The sequence below is a fragment of the Sminthopsis crassicaudata genome, chromosome 1 (genome assembly GCF_048593235.1).
Source record: "Sminthopsis crassicaudata isolate SCR6 chromosome 1, ASM4859323v1, whole genome shotgun sequence".
Taxonomy (NCBI): domain Eukaryota; kingdom Metazoa; phylum Chordata; class Mammalia; order Dasyuromorphia; family Dasyuridae; genus Sminthopsis; species Sminthopsis crassicaudata.
Window position 1 is genome coordinate 180685317 of NC_133617.1, and position 21932 is coordinate 180707248.

The 21932-nt window shown below is 34.0% G+C and overlaps 1 protein-coding gene across 1 annotated transcript in view; it reads right to left on the reverse strand.

The window, feature by feature from the left end:
- KIF13A (kinesin family member 13A) overlaps positions 1-21932 on the reverse strand; it is a 242422-nt gene that overhangs the window by 5218 nt on the left and 215272 nt on the right. Inside the window, 10 exon segments of the mRNA XM_074272374.1 lie at positions 1330-1375; positions 1377-2423; positions 10237-10341; positions 10889-11040; positions 13118-13229; positions 14374-14421; positions 15171-15248; positions 18565-18717; positions 20173-20265; positions 20976-21152. Coding sequence (XP_074128475.1) covers positions 1330-1375; positions 1377-2423; positions 10237-10341; positions 10889-11040; positions 13118-13229; positions 14374-14421; positions 15171-15248; positions 18565-18717; positions 20173-20265; positions 20976-21152 — 2011 coding nt within the window.

Here is a 21932-nt window from a genome sequence, read left to right on the forward strand (position 1 = left end):
CTTAGCTTTTCTATTAAATTAAAAATTCCTCAAAATAAGGGGGTTATACCTCGCTTATTTTTGTAACCCTAAAGAATTTACAGTATAACATTCTCTTATACCCAGTACATAAATTTTTTTGCTGAGGCAACTGGGGTTAAGTGACTTTCCCAGGGTCACACAGCTAAGTAGTATTAAGTGCCTGAGGCTGGATTTGAACTCAGGTTCTCCTAACTTCAGGACTAATGCTGGATCCATTGTGCCAATAGATATTGAATTGAAAACAATTATCCTATCAAATTAATTAACCAATCATTTGGCAAAAGAATGGAAAACAGGGATGTATTTCTATTTTAAAGGAGGAGACAAATCTGGAAAAAAGAGCCCAGGAAATTTAGCAATTGTGCAGAAAATGTGTAAAAATAAAATAAAATAAAGATACTGGGTAGCCAAGAAGCAATATGAGGGTACCAGGTACCCAGTTTATGGATTCAGGTGTGAAGAGGGATGAAGTAGCAAAAAAGATAATAGTTCACACCTATTTATTAGCATTTAAGATTTATGGAGAATTCATTTACAGATGAAGAAACTAAAGACCATGAAGGTTAAATGCTTTTTCAAGGTGAAATATTCAAGGTTTGAACAGAACCCAAACTTAGGTGTCCTAACTAAAGGAAGATTGCTCTTTCCAAGATGCAATGCTGGCTTTCAGAGATTAATTTTGATTGGTTCCCAGTTCTGTCCACAATCAACCTTGTTCTATGGTTTTCTGTTTCACACTCTTCTTTCCTAGTTCAGATTTTGAGCAGGTAAAAAAAAATTGCAAGTAATCTTCATGAATGCCTTTCCTCAACTAACAACTTCAAGTTCTAGCTGCTTCCCATTTGGGTAAAAATAACTCCTTCACTGCCAAATGAAATGACAGTACTTTGGTACCAGAAAAGAAATTACCTTTATCTTTAAAAAATATTATCCATTCTTGAACTCCTCCCTAAATCCCAAGACAGCTTCAACAGACTTGAGTTTCTTATTAATGGGACTGCAGATGAAAGCAGCAGCAAGTGAAGTAGAAAGAATTGAAATTCTATTTTTTTTTTTTGCAAGTGGAATGTGACACTCAGAAGTCTTTTGTTTCTTTTCAAATAGATAATTAGCTGTTTTCATTAGGAATGATAGTAAGTTCTACTTCTTTACTAAACAAAATTGGTCAATTTAATTTCCCACATGCAAAATTTATAGGTATCTGTTACTTGTACACGAGCTAAACTATTCAATATTATGATACTACATGTTGAATATCTCAGAGTAGAAAAATAGCAATAGAAATCCATGTTATTGAATACTTCTTACCCATTTGAACATTTAATTCAACACCAATCCATGTGCCAGTTAAAAAAATCCAGTGGTCCAATGTATCTCACGATTCCAGTCTTATTACCAAAGCAGACTTGCTCTCCCACAGTCATCCAGCTAGGCAAGGTATAGATCTGCTCTGTAGAAAGACCATCGTCCTCATCAGTAATGTCTAAATGATTCTTTCTCAGCAAATCTTCATGGTGAGAGGCATCAGGGTCTGCTTGACAGTGAGGATCCTCTTTTGTTAACTCTGAACACAAAGGACTAACTGTGGAGTTTAACAGCTGATCACTCTCTGACTCAGACTCTGCTTCTCCAAGATTTTGCAACCAATCTGCATTTCTCTTGGTGTTACTTTTACTTGGTAGATTCTTCACACTTGAAAGATCTTCGACAGGTGAGAATAGGGGGTCTGGCATCCCATCAAAATCTTTCCCATCTGAGACACCCATGAACTCTGTGAAAGAATGGTCTTCAACAATGTCTGACATGTGCTCTATGGTCACTTCCCTAGTAGTAAATCCCACAGGCGTTCGATGGATTTTATTGGAGCAGGGATTTATTCCTGAACACGAGCCAGTTCTACAGACCTCTTCTTTGGAACTTTTCTTAATGGTATTTTGGGATAGTGGACTCCCTTTGACTAAGGCACTGTTTTCTTTGAGTATCATTGTGTTTATTTTATCCTTTGCCAAGTCTCCATCCGGCTCTGCTATCTCCTTATTTGAGAAAGGTCTGTAATCATGCACGAGAGAAGATCCTGAATGCTCACTGGTGTCCGAATCCTTCATCTGAGTAACTAGTTGATCTGTACTATCACTAGATGGTACCGTCATGTCAGACAGAGTGGCATTAGAGGCACTGTGGGAAAAATAACCACTAGTAATACTGCTAGTGGTAGGGCTACGGGATACCTCTTTTTCTAAGACCCGGGAGTTCAAGAAATCAACTTTAGAAGAAAACCACTCCCTGTTCTCCAGGCCAGCATTGTAAACACTGAAGTCAGCAAACTCCACTGGAACATAAGGCTGTGAGCTTACTAGCTTTTTGCTAATAATTTCTAGTTCATGTTCTTCTTCCTCAGAGTCCTATGGGAAAAGGCAAAAATTAGTCATTTTCTCCTTATAATCCTTGAATTGAGATAAGATTAAAACATTTCACTTGTACATGAATTCATTTATATTTTAATTTTCCCCCTTCTTTATTTTTATTATTATTTTTAAAGTAACATCTATTATTTGGTGTCAAGTACTATGAAATTGGGGTTCATTATCATAGATCTTTTTTTTTTTCTTTTTTGCTGAGGTAATTGGGGTTAAGTAACTTTCCCAGGGTCACACAACTAGTATTATTATTGCCTACCTACTTAGATTTTATATTTTTTCTCTAATATACAAATACTACTGCCTTACCTTATATTCAGTTTTAGCAGTTTATATGAAATTTGACATAGAATGGATTTCAATTATGTAGCTATTAACAGTGTATTTTGTGATATTTTTCCTTTCTAAATCAAATAAGCAGAAAAATGGAAGAAGGCTGAAGAGGGCCATATCTTTTTTTTCTTACAGTACTAAAAAGTGAAAAGGGGGAAAAGAAATGTGTAAAAAGGCAAGGCAATAAAACTAATACAGGGACAGTTAAAAAGGAGATGAAGCCCCAAACAACATTTGGTTCTTTAAGTTGTTACCTTTAATCAGAAATATTTAAATGGTATTTGGACCAATTAGGAAAAAAAAGCAACTTAAAACATATTATGTCAATTAGATTGAACTATAACTAGCTGTATATTGTTGTCAACAAGCAAATATGAACAATTAAAACTCTAAATGTCTCCATTAAAGACTTACAATATTCTCTCAAAGTCAGTGACCAAACTAAACATTCATTAATGAAAATATAAATTAAAACATTTCAATAAAATTATAAAGGAAAAAAAAAGGTCCATATTAACATGTGAAGACCAGTATTGCTTAAGAATATTGGGGGGAAACCCCTTGTTAAAATGCAAAAAAGACAAATGTTACCTACAAAAATAAAAAAAAAAAATCAGAAATACTGATGAAAAACCAGTGGACTTCTTATTTTTCATTCATGTCAGCAAAATTAATTCTTGGGATAGGTAGTAATAAAGATAATAATAAGCATTTATAGAGTTGAGGTTTGCAAAGTACTTTGTAAATATCTCATTTGATCTTTGTAAGAATTATGAGAGGTCGGTGTTATTATTATTATTCCCATTTTAGATGAAATTTATTATGTATATTATTTATAATAATTTATAATCATACTATTTATATTTATATAGATCCATTTATTAGGGAATTTAGATATGCAGAGGTCAAGTCATTTGCTCAACTTCATATAATACTACTATAATAATGTCAGAGGCTGGATTTGAACTCAAGCCTTTGTTTCCAGGCCCAGAACTCTATCTACTGTGTCTCTTAGGCAATGTAGGTAGCTACCAAGGAAACAGTACAAAAGGCTTTGTGAGGGGCATTTCCTAATATTATTTTTAAATAGATGCAAATATTTTATTTAAATTATTTATAATTATAATCATAAATTTATTTTTAATTTATGGAATAAAACAAGCATGTCCATAACAGTATAATAAAAAAGATGATTGCACATGAAATAACTTTTGCTATTGCTTTTAAATAAAGTTACCATATAATTTTTTTTTCTTGTTTTCCCCTTCCCTTCTCCTCCTCTCACTCTAGAGTTGGCTACCATTAGACATAAGTAGACAACATAAATATTTTTAATGACTGAAAATTACATCCAGATCAATTATAGTTTTTTTCTTTGGCATTTAATGTTCTTCACAATTTCTACCCTTACATTTCTACCTTTCTAGTCCTTTTAAGCCCCCTCCAACCATACTCGTCTACTTAGCACTCCCATCTCCAGTTTCTGCCCCAGATAGCTAAAATGTTCTTTCTCCTCATGTGTATCTCCTAGAATTCTGGCTCCATTCAATACCCAGCACCGCTTTCTCTAAGAGGCCTTTCCTGATTCCCTTCAGAAACTTGAGCCTTCCTCTCTAGGTCTGGCTTCCATCTACATTATCGTGGACAAATTTATTTACATGTTTTCTCCCCAATGGAATGTAAGTTCTTTGAAGCCAGGGATTATTTTTGTTTTAGGATCCACAGTATTTAATTTAGCATAGTAGCTATTATATACCCAATCCTTCATAAATGTGCTTAGCACAGTGCTAGATACAAAGTAAATGATTGATAAATGTTTATTAATTGATTGAAATGCTTATTAATTCATGTGTTTATTCAAGATGAATATGTTAAGATAAGGTCTTGAAGTTACTAATGGGATACATCCGGATAGGCATACAACCATTTCATTAAGAGTTCTCTTTGCCTTTCAAATGCTAATACAAAGGTAATAAAAAAACTTCTTTTTATAATGTTTAATTAACATGTATTTTGTGTGTGGAAAGGAAAAATCCCAAGGAATTCAGCAGCCGGAATAGACTAGATAATTATTGAAGATGATACTGCAAAGTACATTTATTTTAATGATATAATCAATTGCTATTCAGCCATTAAAGCAACAACAACAATAATAATGATGATGATGATGATATTGTAATAATTAGCATTTATACAATGCTTAAATATTTGTTAAGTGCTTTACAAATATCATCTTATTTCATCCTCATAAAAACCCTGGAAGGTAGGTGCTCTTATAGATAATGAAATGGAGGCAGATAGAGGTTCATCCATTTGCCTAGGGTTATACAGCTGATAAATATGTGTAATCATATTTTGTCAGATCTTCTTGATTCTAGGTCTAGCAACTATAACAACACTGTGTTCACTTTAGTGGAGCCTTCCACTCTTTAGTCTACTATATAAACTGAGAGTATAAGAAAATAAAAGCAACTCAAATAATCTAGTGCATGAAGAGGGATTTTCTTTTACCCAAGTATCCTCTCCATAGACAGAAATCTTCTCTTAAGCTGAATGAATCCTTTTTTTGTGGATAATGAGGTAGGTTTGCAAAGAGCTCTGCATATATGAAATTATTTTTAAAAACTATTAAACTTGTAGTTATGTGCTTTAAGAATATGTTTAGCATATATAGATTTATTACATATATATGTAAAATGTGTATATATGAAAAACATGCAACATTTCAAAAAATCCTCCTATTTCTGAATTAAAAAAAAAACCTTTGACTTTTTGTGCTGTTACTGTTACAACTTTGAAATAAATTACTCTTTTAAGAGAGAAATTGTGCTCATACTTTTGGTGGGAGGCTAAAAGTAAAAATTTTCCAAAGCTTCCCAAAAGCTGTAGATTAATCAGATTAATTTATCAATGTAATTTTTCTGTCATTTGTTATTCAGAAGAACTAGTTAGCCAAATTGTGGATGTAATTATTTGAAGAATGAAAATACAACACGCTTTTCAGTCTAGTCCCCCAACATTGCAAGAAATTTGCATTTATCAACTGATGAAAAAACAATTAGCACATGCAATATGACTGAAGGTAGCTATTCAGAAGTAAACATAAATTCTACTTGATAACTATCATAGCATTCATTGTTCTCTCTTCTATCTCATAAGATGCCTTCTTCCAAGAACAGTTTTCTTTTTCACTTTACATTTACTATTCACCTTGACAGCCTTTTGTATAGTCACCCAGGCAGTTGCCTGTATTGCTTAAGAGGCACAGTGGATAGAGTGTTGGGCCTGGAAACAAAGGCTTGAGTTCAAATCCATTTTCTAACACTTTCTAGCTAAGTGAACCTGAATTTGAAAGGACTATCCACATTCTGTTTAACAACTATCAGTAGCAATTGCTTTGGACAAGATCCAGTAATATACAATCAGGATTTTATTTCCACCTTGTCTTAGGACTCTCTCTAATTTCTAAAATAGTACAATCAAATAAGAATAGTTGTAGGTTTTGTATGTGTGTATGTGTTAAGACTAGTTTTGTATGTGAGAAGAAGAAAGGAAGAAGAGCCACCAGATAATTCTGCCACATATAGATTTTGCAAATTTTCATGTTCAACAAACAATACTGAATTTTAATTGTTTACATCTGGTTGCATTTTCTTGTTTAGTCAGGACCTGCTATTTTCCTGATATTGGAAACAACCTCTATTAATACAAATAGAGAATTAATAGGTGTTAGAAAGAGATGCCTGAAGCATTGAAAATTTAAGTGGTCTTAATTTAGGGTCTTCAGGTTGATTTTCCTTTCACTTTAAATTATACTGTTGACAATCCCTTGGGCTCAGATTCATTGCTTTAATAAATAAGTAAAAAGTTACTCCTTGATACTAAAAGAAACCAAACTTATGGGTGGGTACTGAGAGTAACAAATATTTTCTTATTGGAGATGGTCCCTCAACATTGATAAAAGTATTTAGCATTTTCTAAAACTTCTACTTTGCCTTCTATTTAGACTTCCATCCAGGTCTTGCCCATTATCAATCTAATGAGATCATATTTGTAAAAAGTTCTTAGAACAGTTTCTGCCATATATTAGGTACTATATAAATACTTATTTCCTTCTCTTCTTTCCCTCTTTGCCCCTTCTCATGAAATATGAGTATCCTCTAATGATCTACCCTGGGTCCTCTTCTCCTTTTCTATACAATTTCATTTGGTGATCTCATCAGCTCCCATGAATTTAATTATCATATTTAAACAGACTATTTTCAAATCTCTTTATCCAGTCCTAATCTTGCTCCTGATTTCTAGTTTTATATTTCCAGCTGTCTTGGATATCTTGAATTGATGAATTTATGTCTCATAGATATCTTAAACTCATAATGTCCAAAATTGAACTCACATATCCTCTCAAATCTTCCTTTCTATTAACTTAAGGTGGGTAATAAAATAATTGAAATAATTTCTCACTAATCCTATTAACATCACTATACACTCCTCGGCCATTCACTACCTTATGAACTCAGCTGTTTGTCAAAACAGAAAGCACTATAGTAAATGAGGAGCTGTCCACAGCTGAAACTCTGCCAGATGAAAAGGAAGCTAGTTTCTAAGGTTAGAAACAAAGGAAGCATACCCCTCCTGCTGAGTGAATCACAGAATATCTTTGGATGATCTCAAACTAAATATGTATATAAGGTTCCTTACAGTCCTGCTGTGATTCTTGATTATGCTTGCTAGTTCATTTCTTTGGACTGTGATGCTTTTGCACAGCCAACACAGACACACACAGACACACACACACACACACACACACACATACTCACACTCTCTCTCTCTCTCTCTCTCTCTCTCTCTCTCTCTCTCTCTCTCTCTCACTAGTTATGCCTCTGGATTCATTTCTCAGGACAGGGGCGATAGTACATAACTGCGGTTTACTCTCTCTAGCAAGAGTTTATCTAAAATATTTGTCTTTGTACACAAAGGGAGAACTTACACTAGTGATGTCATGCATGTCTGACGTAATGAAGTTTTATATCTCTAACAAGAGTTTTCAGCTACCTAATCATTAGATTGGGTTTGGGGAAGAAAGAAGAAATAAAAGAAAATGTAGATTCATATCCACTTCAAAATATCAGGGATAGACAGCAAGCTTAGATATGCTGAGTGATGATAACTTTTCCATTTCAAACATTATGCAGATATTATTTTGCTAGCATTGTGTCTTCACTTAAAACAGTGAAAAATCTTTGATCACAGATATAATCCGAACTGTCAGATTGAAAAACTACATCACACAACTATACATAATACAATCTCTTGATAACAGAACACTGTCCAAATTCTATATGCAGAATTTGCTGCCTACAAGGCACTCTTCCCTCTGCCCCAAATTTCTGTCTTTCAATATGCTTCTCTTCTTCCAAGGCTTGGTATCATCTCTTCTGGGAAATCTTTATAGATCTTTCCATTATTCTCTTTCTCTTCAGATTTCCTTATATTATTCTGTGGATACATATATCTTTTGTTTTTATGTCCTACCTTTTGTACTTGAGATATGATATGTAATGATATGTGTAAGATAATGTATAAATATACATTAGTAGTAGAATGTAAACTCTTTGAGTAAGAACTGTAATTTTAAACTTTGTATGCCTAATAGCACCTTGTACATAATCTATACAATTAAAAATGCTTTTTGAATAAATGGGCTAATAGGCCTTTTTCAATAAAGGATACTTCTAGATTCCAATAATAAAAATATTATTACTAAAATATGAATTTATTCATATCATGAAGGACTCGACTACATAATTTCTAATGTTTTTTCCATATCTGAATCTATGATCCCATGATTATTAAAAATTGTACATAGAGAAAAGTATTGCTTTGGTTTTCTGTACTGAGGTCTTTTAACACTACTAAATTTCTTATAATTTGATAACTGGAGGCCCTACCATGGTTTCCTTTATTTTATCACAATATTAAAAAGGGAGTAAAGAGAATAATAAGGAAGAAAAACAAATTTTGAAAAACAAAAATAAACATTAAGGTAAAACCTGTAAACAAATGCTTATAAAGGAGCACATGGCAGGGTCTTTTAATGACTCACTAAAATTTCAGCCAATATTTATTTTTAAAATTGGTTTAAATTTAGTGTGTGCCATGGTGATAGGTGCCACATAAATAAATAGACAGATTAAATCCATCTTGGAACCAGAGGAAGTGAAGGGAAAAAAATTAGTCTGTCAGCCTTTTGGCTCCTGCTCTTGTCCTGGGGAGGAGTCATTTTTTAAGGGACATACCAGAGAGCTAACAGATTTGGGAGATAAGGAAAAAGAATTAAGGCCAAGAGCCCCGAGCACTTCTCTGCACTAGAAAAGTCATGTGACAGCTGGGGGGAGGGAAAAGAGTCTGGATTTCCCAGGAAAAGAATGTAGGGCTGGAAAGATCACCTCTGGAAATCTTTTTGGAGTGCAGGAGGGACAATGGAATGCATGTCTGCATAAATTATCAGTTAGTTTTCACACAACATGCATGAGCAGCTTAGAATTGTTAAACTATTTCAATTAAGCTGGGGAACTAATATGTGTAGTGGAGTTGAAGAAATTAATTCTTCATTATTTCTGGCTACACACAACATAAAAATATGTAAATGTAAACACCACAAAGCCAAGCTCCACCAGAGCTGGTTAAACTTTATTCAGAATCTGGGAAGCCACCCCACCTTGGTCTCTATCACAAGATAAAACTAACCCTTTCCTGCTTGCATACCTGCAGGAAAATTCCAGACTCTCTTGGATATTTAAAAGTTTCCCCCAGGTGTGGAATTTGCAAACCAAGTTTCTGGGGCATGAGATTTTAAGGATTATGTTCTAATCATTTGTGGTTAAAGTATGGAAAAACCTTCCCTGAAAGCACAGGGGTACTAAGAGGTACAAAATATATTCTGACAGCAAACTAAAAAAAAGTCACCTACGTTATGGAGATGAAAATAATGGGAATGAATGATGGTAGGATGGATTACAGTATAGCTATGAACTGCAAAATAATTCTGGCAAGAGCGTCAGGCAAAATAAAAAGCATTCAAACATACTCCCAGCTAAATGCAGAGTTACTTACTCCAATTGAGCTCAACTCTTCTATGAAGATTAACTTCAGAATCTGAGCAATATGTACAGACACATATTAGAAAGATTTCAACATTAGTTAGTTTGTGGTTGTTTTATGAATTAAAGTCCAGAATCATTTAAAATAAGGCTTTTTCTCTCTGCCTAATATTCAGAACAACAAAAAAAGAAAATGATAGCTCATATTTATATTCATGCAAAAGAATATTGTCAATATTCAAAATTTAAAAAAAAAAACACTCAAAGCAAATATATTTTTTCTATTGCACTTGCATAATTGCCCGTGAAAGGGCCTTAAACCCACCACCAGGCATTATGACAGAAACTGATCCAAAACTTACAATCTTCTCCTCACGCATTCTATTGTTTTCTACTGGCAGGTTGCTGCCATTACTTCCTGAGGGTACAACACAGCCAGCGTTATGTACCTGAGGTGAAGGCATGCTCTGCAAAGGTTAAGACACACAAATACATCACACACAGAAGACACCAATGGGTGGAATACATATTAAATCATGCAAATTAGAAAAGCAATGCTGAAGTTTTCATTAAAAATGAGTTGCGTAGCAGCTGATTAGCAATGTTCTGGGTTGAGACATGGATGAAGCTTCACAAGACCTTCAAATGGAATTTTTAGCATTAATCTAGGTGCAATTATGCCAAAATCTTTAAAAAATGCTTTCATGATTCAAAGATACCCAAAGGACCCATCTCTCTTATTTGAAATGATATTTTATAATATAATTAATGAAAAAAGTTACCACCCCCAAATATTGTTTCCCAAATACCTTCCCCTCCAAAAAAATTTTAAAAAACCAAACCAAACCCTCAAACTAACCAATCAAAAACTGCCACCAAGACCTCAGCTATGTTACAGAATAGAATTAGTGAGGTGCTATTCCATTCACATGTACACATTCAGAACTATTTGCTGATTAGTACAAATTACGAACTACTCTTTAAATAGCAAGGGTCAATGAAGAAAAAATTTACCTCTTGGCTGAGAAGTGGTCTGGATTCTAGAGGTGTCTTTTTCTTATGTTCTTCCTTTACGGGCATGAGAGGTTTGAAAAACTTTGGTGGCTGAGGAGAGAATGCTTTAAAGGGACTGACTGTTAAGACATGAGGATTCTCTGAAGTACAACCTAGGAGAAAAACAAAATATATGAGGTAATGACAATTGTGGAAACATATTAAATACACCTCATCCCACCCCACCTCTCTCCTCTTTTAGACACATTGATTCTGCTCATAAATGACTGCCTATTGGCCAGGTTAAGGGAAATGATATTCTTTAATGGTTCAATTAAATATCCCTTTACTCATCTATATCCATTTTGAAACAAGAATTCTCAAAGGGGAGTGATTAACCAAAGGAAGTGTTCTCTTTTTAGTATGGAGAGGAAATCTTTGCTTTGCAAACTGGATCTAACTTTCTGGTTTTCCAGAAAAGCTTTATGGGTACACTGTCCTACCATTAACATTTCTATAATGATGACTGGTAAAAACTTCCAAGTTGAAGTTTGCAACTATTACATTTCATTGTGGAATTTTATTTTTGAATTACTAGAAATGGTAAGCAGAAAAGATTTAGATCAGAGAGATTTCTAACTACATGAGAAAAATCCTGCCATTTTGGATTTCTCCTTCTATAAGTGGAAATGCAGGACCTAGATAGTTAATCTCAAGCAGACTTCTATAAAAAGTTCAGAATACTGAGGTTTTGTGGGTTCCCCTTCTTCTGTAAAGGCACTATTTTATCAATATACTTTAAGAAACTAGTGTGAATACGTTATATGTTAAGAAAGACTTCTGGTTAACCAAGAAATGAATTTGCTAATAATTGGATGAGAATGAAGATACATCTAGCTAAACATACAAGTAATCTGTGCAATCACGTTCTGTTCTTACCAAGGATGCATGAAGCAGGTGACAAACCAATACTTCCATAACCCAGTCTTCAGGATGTTTTTCTATCAGTCCACACAGATCTTTCTGTTCTCTCTGTCCTTTTATGATGCTGATTATATCTATTATTCATATTGGCAATTCATATATTAGCTTATACTGTAATACTTATTTAACTGTTCTTGCCAAGCCCATGGTCTCAAATTAGAACACAAGTACCAAGAGATTATGGGACATATTTTACCTGTTGATTTTGTTGTTGTTGCTGCAGCTGTTGGGGATTTTTTTTTTTTTTTTTTGGTCTCCCTATTGTTATACACACAGAAAGTAGTCCATAAATATTTGTTGAATGATCAAATGAATAAAAATGAGTTAATTCTTGCCCTTGGATCCCATTGCTGGAAACAAATAAGGAAGAACAGTTTTCACTTCTAATTTTATGTTTTTGTTTTTTTTTTTTTTCTCACGTTCTTTATCATGCCTTTCTTTCATTTGGGGATTCTCCTTCCCAATTCCACAATATTGGAGCTAGTATAAAGAACTAACAGAATAGCTGTTTAAAGTCTGCATATTATTTGATTCTCACAACAACCTTGCATGGTAGGTGCTAGTATTATCTTCATTATATAGATACTGAAACTGAGGTATAGACTATTTGAATAACTTGATCAAAATTATGCAGTTAGGAAGTGTCTTGGGCAGGGCTTGAACTCGGGTCTTCCTGAGCCCAGGTCCAGCTTTCTATGCACTACATCACTGGCTACCTCAAATACAAGTTTATTTCAAAGTAATCCTTTTATGAGATTGCATGTTAGGACTTTTTTGGGAGAAGTTTATGAGATTTTTTCCTGTTCAGAGTACCATAATAATTCTTGAAAAGAAATGATACTGGAAATATTTGCTGCTCTGCTTTTTTTTTTTTTAATGCTTAATCAAGTGATGCTTTTGGAAGGGCTTTTTAGGACTTCCTTTCAGAGCACTTGAATATTCTCTGTAGGGGTACATTTTCATCCTTTTGAAGATGAGAGTAGTTATAAAAATGTTGACATGAGTTTCATTTTGTGATTTACAACCTGTTACCTTATTAGTGATAAAAAGTAAAATGCTTTACAAATTCAAGTTTTTAATTATTTAAATACTACATTTTAGCCCTCTTCAGTATAAAGAAATCAAATAATATTTTAAAAATTCATTTCACATTCTTTATCCCATAATACTTGTGCATAACCAGGAAAAAAACCAAAAACAAAAAAAAAAACACTCTCTCCATGCTTTTCCAAAGCAGCAGTAAATAAATAACTCAGATAATCTCACCAGTACTTTCTTTAATCCTTCGAGGAGAATCCCTGGGTAATGTACCATAACAAGATACATCTTGGTAACTGGAACTACAGTCTGACATATCTAAATGACTTTCAGACCAACCCTATGAAGAAAGCAGGAGTTAGCCAGATCAAAAAAGGGGAAGAGATTAAAGATTTACTAATTCAAACTGATATCACGGTGTTAGTAACAAAATAAAAAGAATTGCCTTTATCAAATAAACTTACTTAGCTTCATCTGACTTTTTTTTAGGAAATCTGAAACTGACTACTTATAAAAAGGCTTAGATTGTAACTTCTTTAAGGACAGGGTCCCTAAATCATCTATGTTAAGTTTAGTGGTATCTAAATGCTTTGTTTCTGGAAGATGCTCAAAAAAATGAATTGTACTTTAGTAAATGAATTGTCTTTCTAGAGTTGTAGTTAATTTTTAAAAATCACCAGTAATTAAATGGCTTTGAATTACTTTAAAATAATTTCCATTTTCCTTTAATAGCTATAATACATATCTGTTCATATTCACAAAACCATTCAGCTGTAATACAACCTTGTTCTTGTGAGTGCATTATACTATCAATTTAATTTATAGAATTTTATTTTGAGGATTTCCTTCCAGAAAAAAAAAATCCAAGGAAATAAGAGACTAATTGACTGACTTATAATTGTCCTATTTTCATAGTTGAGAATCAAGTGATTCCTAACCTGATTCCGAGTCCTGATTCCTTATACTTTAAGCCAGAATAGACTTTGTTTTCTTATTGGTAAAGCTATTTTTCTAAAGTACAAGTCTAACTATACCAGTCTTCTGATCAATAAATTCCAGTGGTTCCTATTTCCTGAAGGATAGATATAAACATCTCTGCTTGGCATTTAAAACGCTTCACAACATGGCCCAGCCTCCCTCTCCAATCTTATTGTACATGCTATGGTCTAACCAAATGAGCCTTCTTCCTAAACTCCATCCATGGTACTTTATCTCCTGTTTCCAACCCTCTTGTCTTGGCTATCTCCCCTGCCTCCCAACCGGCTGGTAACATATATACTCTTTCAGAATTCCCTTAGATCCTAGTTTCTTTCTCAGTTCTGTTTTCACCTTCTACATGAAGTCTTTGCTGTCACCTCACCCCACCCTGTAAGACAATGCAGTGTCTTAATAGTTTCTAGAATCTGGCCCAGGGCCTGATACAGAGTATAAAGAAGTTTGATAATTTTATTATTAAAGACACTCTTATGAGTTATCTTCTTCACCTTATCATCTTCATCACAGCCAGAAAGATCTTGTCTACTAGATGATACCTAAAAGGATATGAAGTTTTATGTAATTACTTATTAAAAAAACAAGTAAATAAGCAAAACAGAAATCTCCCTATCAGATTTGAAGTGGGGGCATCTCAGGAGTGGGGAAGTTCACTTCAATAGTCTCAATTCTGTGCTAAATCTTCTGCTCAGAGACTGCACTGCAAGAGTCTCTCCCTCCCATGACTTTCTTCAGGCAGGCAAAAGCAGGTGGCTGCTGCTGAGCTCTGCAGGCTGGAGTGGGCTATATAACTGATGAGCAGCAGACTAAAGCTTCACCTATCAGTGGCTGCAGCCAGCCAGTCCTGGCAGAAGAAGCAAAGGTCAGTAGTTCCAGCAGATAAGTCCATGTAATTAGATTCCCTTTCAACTGTCTTCTACTTCCCTAGTGAAGAGCTCAGAGGGCAAAAGGTGACTGAATAGAAAAGGCACAGGGTGGGGAGGCCAACAATCAGATCTTTTTTCCCTTATATCTCAAACCAAACTTTGTGCTTATATTCTATGATAATTTCAAAAGAAGATATTAAGAGGAAAAAAGTGAATTTTTTAAAAACCCTCAATTTTTTAAGCACAGTTTGGGTAATACAAGTTTAATTTACATTAACACAAACTGCATAAAATGGATATGTAAGAAAACTCACATGATTGTCACCTGGGGAAATACATTCTTTTTCCACCTTGTCCACCCTGCCCCTGGTCCTCTGTTCTAAAAAAGGTGATAACAAGTGAAATGGAAGGCTGTAGCTTACATTGTGCACATTTGGTGTACTGAGACTCCTCCGGATATGGCGGGCTTTGGTGGAAAGTGCTTCTTTGACAGTGACAGCCTGTGAATACAACATCCAGGTAAACTCATAAGGATTTATACTGTAAATTACTTTATATCTAATCAGGGAAAAAAGTGAAGAAAAAGTGTCTTGGATTTCTATGTTCTCCTTTCCATGTAAAAGTGAAGAATTAGATTTTGATAGAAAGTCCTGAATTGGTTTCTCTCTAAATGTTAGTTTTTTCCTCCCTCAAGACTCATGTCCTTACTCTTATCTTTTGTTTCTACACTCAATCCTTCATTAAACTCATTCACTTCCAGAGCTTCAAATACTACTCCTTCGTGGATGACTCTTTACCCTCAGGCTTGATTTCTCAACTATACATTTTTAATAACTTTTGTTTACTCCTAACAACCAGAGGTAGGTGAGACAGATATTATTATACTATTTTATTATTATATATTTTATTCATTATAGTTTCTTATAACTTTTTTCTCAACTAGACTGCAAACCCCTTATGAATAAAGGATAAGCTCTCTCTCTCTAGATTCCACCAAAGTGCCTGAAACAGTACTGACACTAACATGAATAGAAGTATCAATAGATAATTGCTCATTGCTTTTAAAAAATTATGAGAGACATGATTGTCAATGTCAACATCAAGGAGACCTGAATTCAAGCCCTCCTCCTCACTCCCTCTCTCTCTCTATCTCTGTCTTTCTCCTGACTGTTGAGTCCTGGGCAAGTCTTAGTGATGTAGGCAACTCTCTGCTACCTAAAATTTGTAAAATATTTATGGCTTTGGTCAAGAGAGTTTCTTTTCTGGGAGTTCCCTGCCACAATGAAATCATAAGTTCACACCCTCCACCAAAAAGATTCTTCTACACAATTCCAATAGACTTGAAATGGAAAAAAGGCGTCTGCATCCAGAGAGAGAAGTATGGAGAACGATTGTGGATCGAAGCATAGTATTTTCACTTTTGCTTTTTTGTTTGTTTGCTTTTTCTTGTTTTTTCCTATTGTACAACATGACAAATATAGAAATATGTTTAAAAAGAACTACATGTCTAACCTATATATCTAGCTTATGTATTGCTGTCCTGGGAAAGACAGAAGTAAAGGAAGGAAGGAGAAAAATTTGGAACAGAAAGTTTCATAAAAATGAATAAAGAAAACTATCTTTACTTGTATTTGGAAAAATAAAATAATATTGAGAAAAAGATGCTTCTATAAAGTGAGATTGGAATGGATTATTAAAGGAGAATACTTTTCTAGGAGCTTTTAAAAGCAGAGTAGATTCTCATGACTGAATGACAAAAGAGAGATCAGGCCAGATAAATCCTTGGATTCTTGCCCTGATATGATTTTAACTAAAGATCCATAATTAATCTGATAACTGACAATCATATTGCCTTGCAAACAGTTGGTACTAAAGTGCTTTTTTAAAATGACTGTCTGGATGAGTGAAAGTCAGGATAAAAACAACAGTAATTGAGAATATGATTTCAGTAATATAAGGAACCCTCAGATAAGCAAGGATCCCTTAATAATTCAGATTAAAATTTTCTCTGTAACTTAGAATCTTGGAGAGCTATTTGGGGCAGTAGGAGATTAAGTAACTTGACCAGTTAGTCATTTGACACACATCAGTCATCTAGTCAGTGTATGATAGGTAGATTTTGAACCCAGGTCTTCTTGGGTCCAAAGTCAGACTTCTATTTACTATACCATGCTGCCCTTCAACTAAAAGTAAATGTAAATTTTTAGGCACTAAGTCATCATACTATAATTAGAGACTAAATCCTATGGATTGTTGGTAGTCACATTTTTTAGGTAAGAAATGATTACTACCCTAGTCTCATACGTGATAACCAAGAACATTAAGTTAAAGGTTATTCAGCTGTTCAGGGTCTTTTTTATCCAAGTTATATAAAATGTGGGCTCATTGTCTATACATTCCCTTCCTCTGACTGAGATCTACACCATCACTGGTATATCTGCCAGAATAGGAAGAAGGAATAAAACGGATTCACTTTAAAATATTGTTAATAACACAGTTTAGGTGGTTTTTTAAGAGCAAAGGTTGGCTAAAGACTTAGATAAAATAAAAGCATTCAGTCTGTAATACCAGAGAAACTGAAGCAATAAGAGATTGTTTTTAATTTTTAAGGTGAAGAATTTAAGCTAGCTGACTGAAATGAGAATATAAGTCCAAAGCATTCAGTCTAGAGCAATTGAGGCAAACTATTTATATAAGATTTTTTAGCAAGCAAAATACAGAAGCAAGAGTGCAATTAGTCTTGCAGCTGTTGTTATCTTTATTTCAAAGAGAGGGCAGGGAGAAAGGAGTTAACTTGGTATTTACAGCTTGGAGATTGTGGCTTAGGCCCTGTCAGACAGGGGAGGACCACCATTCTTGGACAGAAAGGGGCTATAACAAGGGCGTAACGGCAGGACAAATTTTTCAGGTCTAATTGTACAAATGAAAAAGGGGAGGGGAGGGCATGGCTTGCTATCCAGGGCCTAACAAGTCATATATCCCTTTATCCCTTTGCATTGCTACTACCATGATGTTCAATGCTAACCTATAACACATACAACATATGCAAAACGCCCCCCCCCACTTGATGATCAACTAGATTCTCACTGAAACTCTACTATCCTTCTCATTTGAACTTATTGACTTTCAATCTAATTCCTCACACAATGGTACCAAATCTTTCCTTTCTTGAGACTCCAACCAACACTTTGACAATATACCTTCTCCTTATACTTAGCATATTACTGAGTCTTTCATATTCCTGAGGTTGAAGCCAGCTGACAGGAATTCCCTCAATTATCTTTCTGCATTTCCAAAATTTCTTATTCATTCATCAATTTTCTTCTCTTAGATTTTTTTCTCAAAAGACTTCTAGTTAAAACTAATCCTCTCTCCTCCGCCAGCTTTAACTTTGATTTCTATCTCCCCATTATCTTTAGAATTTTGCTCCATGAAATACTTCTTTCTCTCTCCACTGACTTCCTTCCATATGCTAATAATTATTTTCATTTTTCTCTTCACCCTTGTATCTCTACTCAGCTAGTATCCTATCTCTTTTCTCCCTTTCTCAGACAAATCTCCTCACAAAATGGTCTAAGCTCAATGCCCCTATTTATCATCCACCTACTCTTAAAACTTGAAATCTCTTTTTTAGACTAATTCTCCCAGAACTGGTTTTCCAAAGGCCAAAGACTTTCTAATTGTAAAATCCAATGATCTTTTCTCACCCTTTACCCTCCAAGACTTCTGTGTAGGATTTGGAAATTAAATTAACAAAAAGGATTTACTGTTCACATTTTTTTTCCCCTTTTTTACATCTACTGCCCAGCTACTTGCCTGCCGGAGCCGCTCAAGACTCAAAATATTCTCCACCTGCAGTACACCTCGTGTGTACTTCTCAATATATGTTTCTCCATCCGATGTACCTTCATTTTCGCTCCTTGCTGCCATGAGAGCCAAAGTTTCTCGGTCTTCAATCTCTTCTGTTGCCTAAAATGTACAAAGAGGTAATGCTAGCCTTTTAATTTTAATCTTTTTTGGTTACTATTTTATTAAATGAGTACATAGTAAAATAAATCTGAAGAGAATCCAACTTTGACAGTCCCATTGCCAGCAATTAAATTATTATTGTCTTGTTCATTTAACTGGATCATTTGTGGAGCAATTATTGGAAATACAATTAATCTTTTCACTATGCAGTTTTAATTTTTTTTTTTTTGTATGAGATTGTGATCTTTTTTTTAAAAGATGCTAGAGCAAAGGAATGAAAAATTCATATATCTTTTTATATACATTGCTACAATGTGAGCTCTTTCCTTCCCACTAATAAGAAATTCAAATTTTAAATTTCAAAGCTATTTTTATGCAAGTCAAAAGTTTTCAGGCATGCAAATATTTACTCTTTAACATAAGCTGTAGTTATAAATTAAACATACATGCTCTACATGCCAAACATTAAGACATTACATTGCATTAATGGAGAAATGGCAAAGGGATAAGGAGAAAACTTTATAAGTAAATACAAACTATGAAAAAAAATCACATAAAAGGATGTTAAAAATTCCCTCGTAATAAGTAAAATGTACATTGATAAACCCTAACATATGTCTACTAAATGGACAAAAGAACTAAAAAATGACATGCTAAAATTGCAGGGAAATAGGTACTATATTACACAGATGAGACAGTTATGCACTGATGCAAATTTTTTACAACATCCAGTGAGAATCATAAATAAATCTAACTAAGGCCAGATTTCACCCTGAGATTCTACTATTAGGAGTTATTATAAAGAGGTCTTGATGAAAAGGAAGAAATATAATGATCTATTAAAAAAAAAAAAAAAAGTATTTATTTGCAAAAAACTGGAAACATTGTTTATATCCAAACATTAGAGATTAGAAGTAGAGAAACACTTTTAGAGACACAGAATGAGATCCCTAGAACCATACACACATATAGTCCTCCAAAAAAAAATCTAAATACAACAAAGGTCCCTGAAGACTATCGATTGAATAAATAAATGTGCTTTTGTTCACTTGTTAAAATGTTAGATTTTTTTTTAAATGGTAATATATGTATTTAATTTATACTTTAACATATTTAACATGTATTGGTCAACATGCCTTCGGGGAAGGGGGGGGGGAAGAAGGGGAAAAATTAGAACAAAAGGTTTGGCAATTGTCAATGTTGTAAAATTACCCATGCATGTATCTGGTAAATAAAAGCTATTAAATAAAAAAAAAAATATAGAGTTGCTAAAAAAAAAATAAGAAAATATAAGAAAAAATGGTAATATAATTTTGTTGCTTTTCTTTTATTTGGTTTAAATTTATTATATGTTTGGGTCTGTTCTTAGTTAATTGGCATCTGTTATAAATTTATGATTATCAAATAATAATATATTTAAAAAATACACTTCTAAATTTGAAGCTTTTATTTTACCTTTGGTATATTGGATACTATTTCATAGGTTACACCACAGGAATAAAAAATATTTTTCAAAGATATTCTCCTCTTCAAACTCTGTGTAAAACTCTGGTGGGGAGAGAAAGTATAATTAAACTTCATACAAAATTTCAAATCAAATATCTTGCAGGTTTTTTTTTTCCCCCTAAGACAATTGGGGTTAAGTGACTTGCCCAGGGTCACACAGCTAGGAAGTGTTAAGTGTCTGAGGCCACATATGAAATCAGGTCCTCCTGACTTCAGGGCTGCTGCTCTATCCCCTGTACTATTTAGCTGCCCCTATCTTGCAAGTTTTAAAGGCATTTTCAATTATAATTTCTTAAATACATAGGTCATTACAAACATCATAGTGAGAGGTAATGTGGATGTGGACCAAGGAGGGATCTAGGTAAATGCCTGGAATTTAGGTAGGGCCTGGAATGTACCCTACCTTTCTGTTCTCAATTCAGTATCACCTTCTACATGAATTCTTTCTGGATCAACCAATACCCAACTTTCCAAATGCTTTCTTAATCCATTAAAAAAAAAAAAAAAACATATTGTAAACATGGTCCCACAGGCTAAATTGAAATTTGTTTGAAAATAGGGGTTATTTCAATTTTGCCTTTATATTCCAGTCATCGCATATGGTAAATGCTTAATATATGCTTATTGACTTATTTTACATATCAGAAAAACTGCCTTCAGCATTAAAAATATAGCCAATTATTTTGTAGCTCTAACAAAAATGAAAAACTTCAAGGTCACATGCATATTGGCAGAAATGGGCCCCACATTACCTGTTTGTTGTAAACATTAGCTGCAATCCTTTTACGTAATACTAACTCCATAGCAGCAGGATGACTGAGCTGGACTGTGGTTTTTACTATCAAATAAATCCTTTCATTTTGTGGGGTAACCCTGTTTAAGTGCACTGAATCATGGACAGAGGAATCCCAAGAGGCAGTAGCAGACACCTGAGAGAAAAATTAAAGGACAAAAGGGTAGAAAGATGAAAACAAGGAACAACTCATTTTTAAACTACATATACATTCATGTTAAATATATTTCCATATTAGTCATGTTGTGAAAAGAGACTCAGAATAAAAGGGAAAGACCAGGAGAAAGAAGAAAAGCAAAAACAAAAACAAAAACAAAAAAGTGAAAATAGTATGTTTCAACTTCATTCGGATTCCATAGTTCTTTCTCTAGATGTATATAGCATTTTCTATCTTGAGTCCCTTGGAATTGTCCTAGAACATGGCACTGCTAAAGTCTATCATAGTTGATCATGGCACAATATTGCAATTACTGTGTACAATGTTTTTATGGTTCTGCTCACTTCACTCAGCATTAATTCATCTAAGTTTTTCCAGTTTTTCTGAAAGTATCCTATTTATCATTTCTTATACCACAATAATATTCCATTACATTCATATGCCACAATTTGTTCAGCCATTTTCCAGTTGATGGTCATCCCCTCAATTTCCAATTCTTTGTCACCACAAAAAGGGCTGCTGTAACTATTTTTGTACACATGGGTTCTTTGTCCTTTTTTATGACCTCTTTGGTTTACAGACCTAGTAGTAATAAAGCTGGATCAAAGGGTATGCACAGTTTGATAGTACCTTGGACACAGGGAACAAACCATTTGTAATGCAGTGACCCCAGAGTAAATGCAAATGAGCAAAGGAGCATAGCTAAAATTCACTGAACTAAATGTTTCACCTCTAACTCTAAATTCCATTCCACATGGT